This window comes from Pelecanus crispus, chromosome 6 (assembly GCF_030463565.1).
Source record: "Pelecanus crispus isolate bPelCri1 chromosome 6, bPelCri1.pri, whole genome shotgun sequence".
Taxonomy (NCBI): Eukaryota; Metazoa; Chordata; class Aves; order Pelecaniformes; family Pelecanidae; genus Pelecanus; species Pelecanus crispus.
In genome coordinates this window covers 73,055,677-73,072,293 of record NC_134648.1, presented here as the reverse complement: position 1 = coordinate 73,072,293, position 16,617 = coordinate 73,055,677, and the positions used below count along the sequence as shown (strand labels likewise).

At 47.3% G+C, this 16,617-nt stretch overlaps 1 protein-coding gene across 1 annotated transcript in view; it reads right to left on the bottom strand.

Moving 5' to 3' along the window:
• Nucleotides 1-16,617, bottom strand: part of MDGA2 (MAM domain containing glycosylphosphatidylinositol anchor 2) — a 423,597-nt gene that overhangs the window by 261,859 nt on the left and 145,121 nt on the right. Inside the window, exon 3 of the mRNA XM_075713071.1 lies at nt 8,990-9,129. Coding sequence (XP_075569186.1) covers nt 8,990-9,129 — 140 coding nt within the window. The remainder of the gene's footprint in view (nt 1-8,989; nt 9,130-16,617) is intronic.

The following is a 16,617-nucleotide window of genomic DNA, read 5'->3' as shown; positions in this document are numbered from 1 at the left end:
TTAATCAAGGAAAATTAGTTTCTATGGCAACTAATGGTGCATTTAATAGATCAAGTGATGACTGCTGTGTATAAGAATGTTGCAAATTATGAATAGCAGTGATACATCAAATGCTACACAATCCCGGCACAGGTAACAAGTAGACATGCAATGATGTGTTGGGGTGCTCAGAGCTTCCTGTATAATTAGGAGTGAGGCTAAGTTTTGGGGAACAACAGTGTGCAAGTGTTTGTAATTCTCTTCCCTTGCAATCATTACCGTAGCCTTACATTGCTCTCCCCAAAGGCCTCACTGATATTGATTAGACCTCAATAAATTTTAAAAAAAGTTTCAAAACAGCTTCCAGTTTGAAAGTGCAACCACCACTCTGAATACCTGAGTTTTCCCCCATCTCCACCTGCCTGTAACTAATTGGAGGGAGAATTTTGCGGCACATGTTGGGAAGCCAGTAAGAGTAAATCTGAAGGCACGTTCTCAAAGAGAGGCCCCTATAGAGCGGTGTCATTTCAACATGACTTGGAGCAGATCACAAAGAGGCACATGGAAGTCATCAGCCTGCTACAGAACTACATCAATTGATCGAAAAGTTAAAAGCAATGCCTGGAAAGACAAAAAGGCATAAACGTGCACTTTGGTAAAGCACGCAGGAGCACTGATGTGAAAGAGGGGAGAAAAAAAAAGAAACCAAACACAAAAAAATGTCATTCCTTCCTCCTCCCAGACTTCCCCCTGCAGCAGGCATCCACCACAGGCAGCCGCAAATCACGCAGGGTGTCACGAGAAGGCTAAACAGGCAGCAGAGTGGCCTGGCACCACGGCGTGCACACCCACACCAGCCCTGTTTCTCTAAAGCCATGGGCACAGCCTTAGGAGAGGAACCCCACGAGCAGCACTTTCGTTTTGTCTTTTCCAATCCATGAAGGAAAGAGGAGAAAATACGGGTCCCACCTAGTTTGGTCTCATTCCCCATTGCTACAATCATCCTGCTACAAGTCCCTTGTGCCCATGGGGAGGGAGTGTAAAATAACGCCGAACACACATGTAGCACAAGCAGAAGGGGCTTCCCTTCTGAGAGCAGCCTCATGCAGAAAAGCACACTTGCTCCAGGGGTCTCGGCCCTGCCTTCTTCCCCAGGGAGAGTTTTCAGAGCTACAAGCACTCCCGGCACCTGGAATACTGTGTCCAGTTTTGGGCCCCTCGGCACAAGAAGGACATTGGGGTGCTGGAGCGTGTCCAGAGAAGGGCAGCGGAGCTGGGGCAGGGTCTGGAGCACAGGGCTGGTGGGGAGCGGCTGAGGGAGCTGGGGGTGTTCAGCCTGGAGAAGAGGAGGCTGAGGGGAGACCTCATCGCTCTCTGCAGCTCCTGGCAGGAGGGGGTAGTGACGTGGGTGTTGGGCTCTTCTCCCATGTAGTTAGCGATAGGATGAGAGGAAATGGGCTCAAGCTGCACCAGAGGAGGTTAAGGTTGGATATTAGGAAAAATTTCTTTCCGGAAAGGGTGGTCAAGCATTGGAACAGGCTGCCCAGAGAGGTGGTGGAGTCCCCATCCCTGGAAGCGTTCAAAAAACGGGCAGATGTGGCACTTGGGGACATGGTTCAGTCTGGTCTACCCTTGATTGGTTTAGTGTGGGCTTGGCAGTGTAGGTTAATGGTTGGACTGGATGATCTTAAAGGTCTTTTCCAACCTAAATGATTCTATGATTAATCTGCACATAAAGGCATACTTATGTGTAAGTGTGCCCTGGATACAAACTTGGATATTCAGGAGCCACCTTGCAAAATAAAGGAGAAGGACACATCTGCAGCCTTCTGAAACAGACTGTTTTTTGTCTCTCTATATATCCCAGGGGAACTTTTAATGTGATAGAAAGGAAAAGCAGATAGACACTGTGCTGGTAACAGCCGTCCTGCGGTGCAGGAGGCTGCAACAGAGCAACAGCAAGGTCTCCTCTCCTTGGGGGTGGTCCATGGGATGGTGGAGGTGGAAGAGAAAGGTGCTTGGGCTGGCAGAGCACATAGAGGAGCCTTTGGAGACTCCCTGAGGATCATCTCCACTTGCAGCGATTTACAGCAATGGCCTGAGGCTCACTCGTAGGCACCTCCCTAAGCCACAGAGTCGCTGTGCTCCTTTCAGGCCAACAGGCAGGCAATGACTGGACAAACATCAGACAAGAAGACCTGATGTCCTCTACAGCCAGACGGAGGGCTCACCTTGGTCCACCTCTAGGCTCAGCTTCTTAAGCTGACCCATCCTGCAGCGCTGGCATCTTCTCCCGCCCGTTGCTAGGTCTGGCATGAGCCTGTCGGCCATCTGGCTGAGACCAGACCGTAAGAGGACCCAGAGGAGGAAAGTTCACAGGAGGTTTTCCTCTACTAACCATTAGATGCTTGGCTTTTGAACTGCTTCTCAATGGCTGGGGAGACCTACTGTGAGCTCAGAATCAGGAAAGCTGGTGAATGCAGATAATTAGCCCCCAAAACAAGAAAAAAATTCTTTGCTGAGTGCATGATTTTAAAGAGACTTTAATTTTGTAGGTGTAATTAACTGTAGCTCCAAACCCCTAGCTATTAAGGTGCTCAATTACCAAACTCGGCTTGCAAATCAGGAAGAGAACTTTCTGCTTTAGCATTTGCACCCGCTTTTAAATGCTATTCCCAAAATTGAAGGCTTGCAGATGCTGCTTCCACAGTTTCACTTTAAGGACACTAAATAAAGCTTGTTACTAACACCAGCCTTACGTATCGAATGATCTTCTTGAGCACTGCTGCCTGGCTCCCATACCTCACTGAGCAGGAACGGAAGCAGACGCTCCGTTAATGAACCAGCACAACATTTGTGGATACTGAAGCCCAAAATTCACCTCTCATCTCCATGCGATGGAGTTTATGGGTGAAACCTGGCAGCCTCCTTTTAGCTTTAATGCCATCACCTGCGATGGCCAAAGCAATAACAATCAGCAGAGACACACGGCAAGAGAACAGCACGTGCAGAAAGCAGTTTGCTCTTGGCATCCCTGCAGAGGTGCACCGCTTTCCTGCTAACATCCTCGTCCCCCTCCACGAGCCACTGCCATACTAGCATGGCATTTCTGCTCCACAACACACCTCGCAGCCTTTATTTTAGGCAAGAATTCCTGGGGGTCCCTTATCCAGTTGCTGCTGAAGTGTAAGGAGCAGCACAGGACAGCGGTTGGCCAAGACTTGAGTTTACTGCAGAAAATAGGAGATGTACGTCTATCCCAGACTCATAGTTTAAAAAAAAATTAATAAAGCAGGCTACAGCAATTCATTAATCCAAATGACCGGGTAAAACCTTGCAAAGACTTTAAGTCAGCAGTAACACTGGTACTGCACGCTCTGTATTTCAGTGGCCAGCGTCACCTCATCGTCATCACTGCGGTGTGACTTGGTCGCTCACCGCTACTGCCGTAGCGGGAGAAGTGAACACAATAGAGCCTCTAGGAACCAAAACCACAACCCCACAAACAGCTCCCGAGACTGAAGAGCTTTTGCACTGTGAAGGTCCAAGCCACACCAGCCATCTGCAAAGGCCACTTCTTGGGAGGAAGGACGCAGGACGGATGGTCTCAGCAGCTAACTCACAGCACGCTTTCACCGCCGCATTTTCTCCTTAGTTAACGTGTGCTTTCTGCCCACTCCTGACTTTGGGGAGTGTCGTGGTTCAGCCCCAGCCAGCAACTCAGCACCACGCAGCCATCGCTCACTGCCCCTGCCCCAAGGGGATGGGGGAGAGAATCGGAGGAGTCAGAGTGAGAAACACTCCTGGGCTGAGATAACAACAGTTTAAGAACTGAAATAAAGTAAAACAGTAATGCTAATAGTAACAATATAATAGTGATAATAACAATATCCAAAGCAAGTGCTGCCCAATGCAATTGCTCCCCACCCGCCGACCGATGCCCAGCCAGTTCCCAGCAGCGATCGCTGCTCCCCGGCCAACCCCCCCAGTTTCCATACTGCCCATGACGCCGGATGGTATGGAATGGCCCTTGGGGCAGTTGGGATCAACTGTTCTGGCTGTGCCCCCTCCCAGCTCCTTGTGCCCCTGGCAGAGCAGGGGAAGCTGAAAAGCCCTTGCCTGGTGTCAGCACTGCTCAGCACCAACTAAACCATCAGCGTGTGATCAGCATTGTTCCCATCCTAAATCCAAACCACAGCACTGTGCCTGCTGCTGGGAAGAAAATTAACTCTATCCCAGCTGAAACCAGGACAGGGGGAATACAGTGAACACCAATGGGGGATTTTATAAACGCTGGTACAGACTTACTGACTTCTCACAGCGTTTAAAACAAAAGGAGTTTCTATGTATACCAATAGTAATTGAAAAAGTTTGAGAAACACATGCAAGTTGAACAGCATTCTTAGAATAGACACATAATTACATATTTTATAAACTTGCTTCCCAGGGTCTGATAAAATATCATTTTGAAAATAATCTCCATACAATTTGCAAACCAAATATGATCACCTTCTGTGCAAAAATCAGTAAAAAAATTGAAGTACTGAAAATACTGGCAATTACCACAAAATGTGCATGGAAGTCTCTTGCGGAAAAAAGAAAAATAAAAATGTGTTTTCACCACTTCCATCTGCAAGAGTAGGAAGAATCCTGCCAGATACTTCCCCTCAAACCCATCTGATATTGAAGGCTGTCTGAACATGAGAATCCAACAACAGTGTATTGTAAAGATTCATATATAAAATCTGCACATAGAAAAGAGGAAAGCTTAAAAATAAATGTCACATCACCCCTTCCAGCCAGCCAGCCACTGCCTCTCAGTCACAACTAAAACACACCACAGATGTCCCCCTAAAGAATCAGACCCATAAAGCAGAACATATCCAACAAGCAAAATAAATAAAAATCTGACACTATCTGTATTTAAAATACCCGAGAGTAATTATTGGCAGGTAAGAGTAGTTCTCTGACTGCTGGAAAGGGCGAACACCAGCTCGCTGATTTTACACCCACCCTGATCTCCTTGCCCGACCCCGAGCGGTGCTTTTCCCCAGCAGGTCCATTGACAAAAGCAACACAAACGTCGGTGAGATCCACGGCAATCTTGTTTGAGAGAAGCCAGATTTCATGGGCAACGAGTCCAAGGGGCTGCAGCTCTCACAGAGTTGCTTGCCAAAGTTTAAATATGGCAATGCAAAAAGTTATGGTGTCTTAGTCTTTCTTTTTGTCTTTTTTTTTTTTTTTTTTTTTTTTTTTTTTTACTTTCTGGAGCACTAAGACTGAATGGAAATTTAATAAGAAAGTGATAAAAAGGCTAATGTTCAAATGCAGCTCTGCCAAGCCTCCTGTATTTTGCTGCAGAATCACCCATCTGAGGCTACCAACACTATCCCCCTGCTCTCAAGGCAATTAATCTGCAAAAAATGTTGTGAGTCTCAGAGAGCTGTAACATGAGAGCAAGGGTGAGAGAGCAGACCGAGGTGCTGGCTGACAAAGAAAATCTATAAACAGGTAAAATGAAGAGAAATCAATTTTCCATCCTGAATCCCAGATGAGAAAATAGAGATCTTTATGAAAAAGCAGCCGTGTGGTTGCTTTCTTGATAAGACGTTTTGGTTGAACAGCTTTTTTTTTTTTTTTATTCAGGAGCATCATAAGCTTTGTTACTGCTTCAGAAGGCACTTTTCATACCGGGTCCAAAGTGTTTTCTGATGGATAACAGCCTCGCTCGCTTTGAAGTTGCCTCAAGCCTCCACGCAGGCAGGTTGGAGAGGGATCTTTGATTTCAGCTGCAGCAAACCTCGCAGGCTGCCGGACAGCTTTGCCAGAGCAGATGGAGGATATGGTTTGAGAAAGAAACATTCTCCCAGGAAGCGCACTGGAACTATTACGAGGAGCGGCTGAGGGAGCTGGGGGTGTTCAGCCTGGAGAAGAGGAGGCTGAGGGGAGACCTCATCGCTCTCTGCAGCTCCTGACAGGAGGGGGCAGGGAGGGGGTGTTGGGCTCTGCTCCCATGTAGTTAGCAATAGGATGAGAGGAAATGGGCTCAAGCTGCGCCAGAGGAGGTTTAGGTTGGAAATTAGGAAAAATTTCTTTACAGAAAGGGTGGTCAAGCATTGGAACAGGCTGCCCAGAGAGGTGGTGGAGTCCCCATCCCTGGAAGTGTTCAAAAAAACGGGCAGAGGTGGCACTTTGGGACATGGTTTAGTGGGCATGGGGGTGTTGGGTTGACGATTGGAAAGATGATCTTAGAGATCCTTTCCAATCTTAATGATTCCCAGTTTTCACTTTCATTATAAATGATCCAGCCACCAAGCCAGGAAACATGAAATTGCTACTTCAACCCTTAACTGGTTTAGTGGTGGAGTTGGCAGTGTTAGGTTACTGGTTGGACTGGATGATCTTAAAGGTCTTTTCTAACCTAAACGATTCTATCAGTCTACCTTTATCCTGCTCTTTTCTGCCTGCACACAAATGTGCTACTTACCTCCACCCAGACACAGAGCATGCCAAGAACAGCTGCATCCAGAGCCAGCTGCTTTGGATCTTAAAAAGCTAAGTAAGCCTACGTAACAAAACGTTGGGAAGGCAGGATGAATCCAACGTTATTAACGGGCACTAAGAGAAATGGACGTGTTTCAGAGAGGTGGCTGGAGAAGGCAGCCAGCCTGGGTGTCCTGGTTTCGGCTGGGATAGAGTTAATTTTCTTCCTAGCAGCAGGCACAGTGCTGTGGTTTGGATTTAGGATGAGAAGAATGTTGATAACACGCTGATGGTTTAGTTGTTGCTCAGCACTGCTTATGCCAGGCAAGGACTTTTTCAGCTTCCCCTGCCCTGCCAGGGGCACAAGAAGCTGGGAGGGGGCACAGCCAGAACAGTTGATCCCAACTGCCCCAAGGGCCATTCCATACCATACGGCGTCATGGGCAGTATGGAAACTGGGGGGGTTGGCCAGGGAGCAGCGATCGCTGCTGGGAACTGGCTGGGCATCGGTCGGCGGGTGGGGAGCAATTGCATTGGGCAGCACTTGCTTTGGATATTGTTATTATCATTATTATACTGTTACTATTATCATTACTATTTTACTTTATTTCAATTATTAAACTGTTGTTATCTCAGCCCAGGAGTGTTTCTCACTCTCACTCCTCCAATTCTCTCCCCCATCCCATCGGGGCAGGGGCAGTGAGCGATGGCTGCGTGGTGCTGAGCTACTGCTGGGGCTAAACCACGCCACTGGCGAAGATCCCATCTTCCCCACGTTGAACAGCACCTTAATGCCATAACGGATCCCCTAAAAAGCAGCAGGGTGCCCTCAAGATGGGAGGTGCTCCCTTCCTGCTTCAGTCAGTGCTACATTAAAATGTTATTATCAACTTTTGTCGACAAAGTCTGTATCAATCCAGAACCTCTCACTTGGCTCTTCCAGTGAGGAGCCACCAGCACCTTCCCCACATCTCCCCTGACAACATTCAAGGAGCCGCCAATTGCCCATGGTGTGGGCAGTGTCGGAGCGAAGAGGACAGCAATGGAAGAGAATACAATAGCAGGGCAATAAACACTTTTTATACCTTTTGCACGGCACTGAATATTAGACTTCATAACAGCAGCACTGGTTTTAAAACTGCACTGGTCTCGTTTGGGGTGTTATCAAAACATCTGGACACTTGGCCGAATCTTTGGGGTTTTCCTTCCCTGGAACCAGCATGGGCTAAACTTCAACTTCTTTATTTTAAAATCTTCTCATTAAATTGGGAACAGCTACAGAATAAATGGCAGAGAATCAGCACACCTCTCCTTCCTGGAGGAACATCACTTGTCCGCAGACTTGAGGTCTCCAGTGAATCCCCTCTCCCCAGCTCTCACCCCGGCTAACTGCACTTCTCAGCTCCCACCCGTCCTATGCGACTGCAAGAGGGAGGTGTTTAATTCACCACCCTGCAAAGAAAATCCTTGCGAGGTATGCTACTGTTCAAAATCCCATGCAAATACATGCACTGCAAAACGGGGTAATCTCAGCTAATTACAGACGCACCTTGAGCTCTCGGAACTCAGCTGCTTTGCCAACAGAGCAAAATGAGGGGACATAGCAGAAGACAAAGTGGCAATCGCCACTTTGAGGGAACAGAGAGCAGGTTTGGTTCAAAGAGCAATGGAGAAGATAGAAACAGAAAACCAGAGCAGGCAGGTAATAAAGCATTACGCTTGCACAGGTCTTGAATGGTCCTGATCTGAAACAACCTGTTACCGGGGTACCCTGGGCCAAGGCGGGTGGTGAGCAGGGACACAGCAGGGCAGCTGTAGCACAGGCCGGCAAGACTCTTTGGCTTTGAAGGTGATGCTATAAAATAGAGTTAGGCCTGGGAAAAGGGTAATATATTTCTGTTTAGCTTTTGGTTTCTGCAGGGCTGCAGTATTGTGCTTCCAACGACATCCAAGACCCAGGAGCGCCGCAAGACTCCCCTGAGCTTTCGTGTGCCCCCACTCCGGCTGTTCACTCTGGTGCATACTGTCGACATTCAGCTGTCCCTACCCTCCTATTTTTTTTTCTTTTCAAAACCTCTGTGGAGGTTTCTCCTCATCAACCTCTATGGATCCCAAACTCTCACATCAGGACCCCATAGAATCATAGAATTGTTTAGGTTGGAAAAGACCTTTAAGATCATCCAGTCCAACCATTAACCTACACTACCAAGTCTACTCTAAGCCAATCAAGCCATGTTACAGCACAACACGGACTTCCTAGTATTAACACCACATTCCTAGCCAGTCATTCAAAAAAAGTCATAAACATTTCTGCTGATGATGTTTCTTCTGCAACACCTCAATATCAAGCCAACAGCCTGGACAAATCCGCCCCCCCTCGGATCCTGTTGCATTGATCTCTACCACCCTGCGCCAGCCTGGTCCCTAGCAGAAGATGAACCCAACCTGCACAGGCTCAGAGACGGAGAGGGCAGAGGAAAGGCGCGGTGACCAGTGGCAGGTGCCACCAGGCACGGCGGGGGCTCACCTGTGGCCGAGGATGGCCGGTGACCAGGCAGGTCAGCTCCAGCGTCTCACCCTCACGGATGGTGTAGACCCTCTCCGAGTAGCGCTCCTCCTCGATGTTGCACGCCAGGCCCGAGTGCACGATCCGCACGGTGGGGGGGGCTGCAAGACCCAGAGAGAGAAACCAGGTGAGCATCAGCGCCTGCACCCCCAAGTCGGCTCAGACCCATTTCCACTGCAGCAGCCTGGGATCCTTGCGTACCCCTAGCTGGGAGGACCGAGCTGAGTATTTGCACCATGGAGAATACGCTTTTACTTACTCAGCATACACACATTCGGCACCAAAAGAGATTGCCACGGTGTTTATTAATACCTAGCAATCCCCTCAACGAAACCTTTGCAAACTCATTTGCATTCCGGTTATTTTTGTTTAATTTCCAAATGAACTCTGCATTATTGTTCTTTTTTATTGTATGTCTTTCTAAATGTATTATCACCCTCATTATGCAAATGAGAGGCCTTAATTAAACCATTAAAATTAAGCAGGAGAAGCAGTGGGACTGATGCTATTTCTTTTCAAAGTCAATACCAAAATCCTGTTGCTGTCAGAGGCATCAGGATTTGGACCAGAGGTTAAGTCCAAGCAGAACCCTTACTTTAATTTTCTTGTATATGCAACCTGAACTACAGGACGTTACGCTGTTTTACATGTTGCACATGTAGGAAAATCACAATGTTGTTGCTGATACCACATGCACAAATTACAGCTCTGTTTCAGCAAGTGTCCAAAGCATGTTCCTGGCTCTATGATTTTATTTATTTCTTAGCCGCAAAATTCACAACTATTAAAATTTTCAGAGAGTGGATCGATAGGATAAGAAAGTTGAGTTACAGTCCTTCTGCCAAATAAAGGAACATAAACTAAAGAGCAGAGAGGTAAAACGTAATTCTGGTGAGTTTTAAAGACCCAGTATTTCACCCTCTCTGCTCATCAATGTGCTGCTCCTGTTCAGTAAAAGTGGATACGCCTTAAAGTCTTAAGTGAAGTCTTAAATCACAACCAGCCAGCAGAGCAATTAGTGCTGAGCCCAACAGGACCCGAAGCCGTCAGGTTCCCAGCCCCACTTCCCATGGACGAGAGCCCCATGCTGCTGGGATAACACCCGTGCATTGTCCCCAAGTCCCTTGCGAAAGCTCTACCCCCCTCCCCAAGACTGCAGCTCCGTTTTCAGGGCTCTGTGCTGCCCATCGCCTCCCTCTCACACCAGTCAACTGGTTCTTTAATCGACTTCCAATTGCCCAGCTGACAGCCATGGTAAGTGCACGCGGTATTCCTAGGGTGCATCGCTCTGGCACCCCACGCACCATCACCATAGTCTGACCTGCCCACAGCTCCCAGTTGACACAGCCCATGGCGGTATCAACTGCTGCACAATGCCTGGAACTGATACAAGCCTGCTAATAATTCAAATTTCTGACCCTCGCTCTCCAGAGGCTGAAGAAAATGAGACTCAAGCAAAGGATCCTGAACAAGACAGTGTCAGGTCAGCTAAATGAACAGGAAGAGAATAATTATTTCGGGCTATAATGACTAAGCCTGATATTCTCAGCTACCTTGCATTGTCCCCGTCCATCTCAGTCTACTATATTTAGATCATTTTTCAGCATGCTTGGCCTAGGTTAACCTCTTCAGCAAGTGTTTAAGAAATCTGTCCTCAGCGGAGCCTCTCTGCAAAGCACCAGTGCAGGCAGAAGAGCTCGTGCAGGGAATGCGTATTTCCTGCAGTACTGGTGTGCTCACAAGTCTAACCGTACAAGGTGACACAGGTCCGGAAGACCTTCAGATCAGCAGACGCAACAGCTTGGTGTGTCCGCTCAAGACTAACCAAGTGGTCCCAAGAGCAAAAAGCCCCCGCCACGCTCGCAGCCTCCCATTTAGGCAGGGATGGCCCAGCAGCTCCAGCTGCAACAACTGCAGCGAGCTCCAGCAGATCCTCCGGCGAGCTCTGCTCCTCGAGCCACCGTGCACCAAGTTGCAAAGACCGACCACAACTTGCCCTCTCCACTCTTCTGCAGGCAGCTCCTATTTAGCAGTGGCAAATACAGCTCAAAGTCCAATGCATCCCTGCTCTTGGCAGTTTCGTGAGGCCAGCAAAAATTGCTCCCTAGCATCAGTTCTTTCCAAGTACAGCACAACAACTGAACATACGCACAACGCTCAACCTACGGTCGCATTTAGTCAGACAAGTATATCCACCCGCCTCAGCTTTGCTTTCCTACTGGCTCAGGAGAACTGTTTTACAGCCCCAGCACCCTCCCCATACGATTACACAGCTGGCACTTTGCAAGGCTAAAGATGCTATTTACTGCTTAGAAGTAACAAATCAAACTTATTCTTCCCTTGGTACCATGGGTCCAGGCTGCTCTTCCCATGGAGCAGACTGTCCCTCCTGCAAGGACAGAGATGTCCTTGTTTAGGAGTCATAGAATCATAGAATGCTTTGGGTTGGAAGGGACCCTTAGAGGTCATCCAGTCCAACCCCTGCAGTGACAGGGACATCTCCAACCACATCAGGGTGCTCAGAGCCCCGTCCAAACTGGCCTGGGATGTTTCCAGGGATGGGGCATCGACCGCCTCTCTGGGCAACCTGTGCCAGTGCTTGACCACCCTCATTGTAAAAAATTTCTTTCTAATGTCTAGTCTAAATCTATTCCTCTTTAGTTTAAATCCATTATTCCTTGTTCTGTCACAACAGGCCTTGCTAAAAAGATTCTCCCCATCTTTCCTGTAGGCCCCCTTTAGGTATTGGAAGGTCGCACTAAGGTCTCCCCGCAGCCCCCTCCTCTCCAGGCTGAGCACCCCCAGCCCCCCCAGCCTGGCCCCGCAGCAGAGGGGCTCCGGCCCTCGGGGCATTTCTGTGGCCTCCCCTGGCCCCGCTCCAGCAGCTCCGTGTCCTTGTGCTGAGGGTCCCGAGCTGGGCGCAGGGCTGCAGGGGGGTCTGCCCAGAGCGGGGCAGGGGGGCAGAATCCCCTCCCTCACCCCGCTGCCCACGCTGCTGGGGATGCAGCCCAGGATGGGGTTGGCTTTCTGGGCTGCCAGCGCACATTGCCGGCTCGTGTCCAGCTTTTCACCCCCAGCACCCCCAAGCCCTTCTCCGCAGGGCTGCTCTCCATCCCTCCATCCCCAGCCTGTGCTGATACCGGGGGCTGCCCCGTCCCAGGTGCAGGACCTTGCCCTTGGCCTTGTGGAACCTCATGAGGGTCACACAGCCCCACCTCTCCAGCTTGCCCAGGTCCCTCTGGGTGACATCTCGTCCTCCTGGTGTGTCAACCATGTGTGTCAGTCCCATGTGTCACACTCTGACCTCAAAAGAATCTGTTGATTCTTAATTATTATTGTTTTTCCTAAGTAGAACAGCAGCTCTAATGCTCGGTGCCCTGCGGCTCTCCCTGTGCAAGGAGAGCTGCTCCCCCTCCACACTCCTTAAGAGTTCAATGTCGTGGGACATGGAGCATCCTCCTTGTTCTGCCATGCAGGGCTGCTGTACAACAGGGCTCTGGGTCACAACCGGGGCTTTTATCGTCTCCCACAATACAAATAATAAAATACTGAAATGCTAAAGCACAGGCACAGAGCAGAAAGGTAAAAGAAGGTTCAGCATAGATCATGAGATTTCTGATAAAATTAGAAGAGTCAGCAACATTATGCCAACATCCTGCTGCCTTTTAAATCCATATCACATTAATATTACATTTTCATTCATATTATATTCATATAACTTCAAATTACATTTGAAGTGTCCTTCATTTTAGTCTGTATGCCACTGCTCCTTATCCATATTAGGCTTGGGAAGGCAATACAGAAAAGAAAAAATACCCCCCTGTGTATTACGATGGCAAAAGAATACACTGCTTTAAGATGAGATCAAATGAATAAAGGGAAAAAAAAGTATTCTTACTGCTTGAAGTTTTAAAGTCTTATGGTTCAGAAGACATTGCATAATTACAAAATGTCACCTCCCTCTCTACTGCAGGAATATTCATTACAGCTGCTTCTGAAATTTGCCTCCAAGTATTTAATACCAGATGAGACATTAAAGTAATATATACTTGGCATTTATTTTGTTTGTGGCATTTTAGAAGAGTTTGTCTTATGATTATACACAGTAAATATTGCGTGAAAGAATCCATCACGGTGCTGTTCCCAGCAACGCACACACACGACGCAAGGCAAGCTAAGGGCAAGAATAATCCCACCCAGCTTCTGCTGCAAAGAAGTTGGGTGGTGCCACGGGATTTCCTCTTTCAGATGAAAAGCGGTGCCAGCCTGGCCTTTCGCCATGTCTTGTTACGTACTGACGTTACATGGGTCCCCCTTATTGGCTGCTCTTTTCCAGTAATTTCAATTTATTTCCCTTCTCTGTCTCTTGCACATGCACGCCTACACGAGTGAGCTGGTTTCAACTTGCAACAAGTTCCCCAGACAGCATAGACCTGGCGGGGGGAAAGTCATAAAAATTTCCGTGAAGGCAAAATTAAAAATGTCCAAAGTTGAATGTGCATGCAGGTATCTAGACGCGCTTAATAATAAAAGACAAAGGATAAACCAGATGCTGTGATGAACGCTAGCTACCTTTGAAGGGAAACATGCAGAATAAAATTTATTTTCTAAAGCAGCGCAGGAGTGAGTAGAAAAGAGGTTTTTTTCCAAAATAAGCCAGTCACCCAGAGAAAGCAAATAAACAAGTGAGATTATAATACTCAGGAAGGGGATGCTTCATGACTTACAGTCTGTTTGTGTAGCTGTGGTGCGAGTAAGAGACTTGGACAACCGGAGTGCTCCAGTCTGCCTTTCTGTTTAACATGCTGGTAACTCTCTTGACCTTAATTACAACATTTGCAATAATTGGTATTTTTTCTAAAAAAGCTCAGCTGCTGTAATCTGATTACTAAATGACCATTTTGGCTCTTATTGGGGAAAAAAAAAAAAAAGTCTTTGTCTATGTGATTGTGACTGCACTGTTTCTAACTGCTCAAAACAGAAAACGCACAAAATCTAAAAAGTATTCATGATTTCTAAGGTAATCTCAGAAGTTTCTAGGGCATGAGATATATGTCTACATCTGATTTTGTGACATCGTCCAATTAAAAACAGATCGAAGGCTAAATGATTGTTTTGATAACAGCATTGAACCTCCACAAAAAGCACCCTCAGCTTCTCAGTCTTCCAGTGACAGCTAGAAGGTGAAGCCTTTCTTCTCCTCCTTTTCCACACGTCCCCACCCAGCCGCCTCCATCTTTTGGTATGTATTGATTCATTCTGGATCTACACGCATCAGACCAAGAACAACAAAGAAATTGCACAAAACCTTTGCAAGAGTTTGCTCTCGTGCTTCACCAGCACAAAACGGGGCTCCTGCCAGCTTCAGCCAGCCTCCGGCACCTCGCTGCCGATAGCAGGAGAGTAAGCCTGCTCATGAGATGCAATAGTGACCACTTCATTATTCCAAATTGCTTTAAATAAGAAATAAAAATAAGTCCTAAATAAATAATAATAAAAAATAATAATAATAAATTTTAATAATAATAAAATAATAATAATAATTTTTTAAAAAAATAAATAATTAAATAAGTCCTAAAAAAAGACAAGGATCTCAGCCCATATTCAGGTCTGAAGAGTTATCATGGCCTTTTCCCCATCCCTCTCTGAACTGGAGCATCCCTACCATTCCAGAAACTGATACTGGCAGACAGAGCCCATATGCCATAGATCGTAAGTTTTTAATACTTGCCCAGCAGGAGGAACAATAAACAGCAGCGTAATGAGTTGTAAGGGGGGGGGGGAAATAAATCTATCTGTTCCTAGAAACAGCATTATAGTTCCCCTAACTCAATAGATACTCTGCTGATAAGCTTTGTAGTGTCAAAATTAGGTCAGCCTGTGACAGCGGTGTTGGGAAGCGACAGTGTGATTTAATTAGCTCAGTGCCGCCTTATGTTATTGCTATCAATCAAGGAGGCTTCCTGAGCTCCGGAAATGCAGTTTAAGTCACAGAGATATGGGCAAATATCGAGCAACATGGCAAAATCAGTCCAATCGAAGAGGAAAAAAAAGATTGACTTCATCCTTCTCCTGCTAGTCTGGTGGGTAAAATCAGCTCAGGGCCAGCTCAGAAGAGGAGAGTACACAATCGATGCCATCATGTGCATAAAGTGAAAGTAGGTAGGAAATATTTAGTACTGATACATAGGAACCTTTTAAACTACGGACTTCCTCCTGCTATGACTGACTTATGAAGGCTACTGAAAGTAACATAGAGCCATAAAGCTATTTAAAAAATAAAATTAAAGAAAAAAGAGAAATACTAAAGAGAAGATACATAAGAGATTTAACCAAATGTAATAATTTCAAAAATTTCCATGAGACGACCTGTGCTTGCTCTGTAGCACGTTGCACAATAAGGATTGAACCAGGAATGTCACGACTGATTTGAAATGGCCCTGACCGGGGCAAGCCCCGTGCGCAGGTCAGCATCACGCAGCCTCTGGCCGAAGGCTTCCTGTATTAGCCACTTAGCATTTGTCTCAGCTGGGACCCAAAATGAAGAATGTAATCAATGCCCTGAATATTTATTTAATAAAAACTAGTTGTATAGCATTTCCCATTCCACACTTCCCCCAAAGGATATTACACTTTCGAAAAAGTAAGAAAAGCTGCTGCAATAATAAATTTATTCGTGACTATCACCTGACCTCCAGTTGGAAAAGGAAGTCGCAAATCCCATGTTACCTGCAGCAAAACACTCTAAACACTGCACTGATGAGAATTATTGCCATAGAGCAGTGCATTCATCATGGCAATACCACTGAGATTCCCGTTCACTTCGTTTGCAATTAGTAGTATTAAGTGCTGATATAAGTATGGGAAAACTTAATTCTGAGAGTTGCAAACACATCTGCAATTACTTTAAATCTTCTCTTTCTTAAAAAAAAAAAAATTATTTTCCTCTTTATTATGCTGCAGAACTGCATGAAATTCACTGGGGGCTTCGCTCTTGCTAATTGGTTTTACAGGGCAAGGCTCATGGTGCAGAGCACCAGTGTAAAGCCGCAGAACCGATAAGCAAACGGTGCCCACGTGCAGCCACCGATGCCCTGCAGCGGAGAGGCTGAGCACGCAGACGTGCCGCGCTCCAGTCCCAGCGCTGCTCCCCACCACGGGCGGCGAGGAAAGCCCAGGGCTGCAGCCAGGGAAGGCAACCAGCCCCGGTGCAGCCGTTTCTCCGCTCTCCCCGGAGCTCCGAGACAACGGGGCAGGACGCAAATCAGTTGCAAGCAGCAAAGGGGACCGAGGACCTGAAGGAAGCCGCGCTACGATGCTGTGAATTCCTAGTGCTGCAGCAGAGAAGGAGGGATTGCTGATGAGTAAAGCAGGAGTAAATTCTTCTCCTCGTGCACGTACATCTGCTCTTACTGTCCCCGTGTCTTTCCTTAGGGCCACGTGGCTAACGCAGGAGGACATCACAGCCATATGCATATACAGCGCGCATTTAGTGACCAAGCAGAAACCGGTCTGGAGAACACCCGTTTCTCCAGGGAGTTCTACACACACAGGGATTTCTCCTGCATGGATCCTGCTGCAGGATTCGG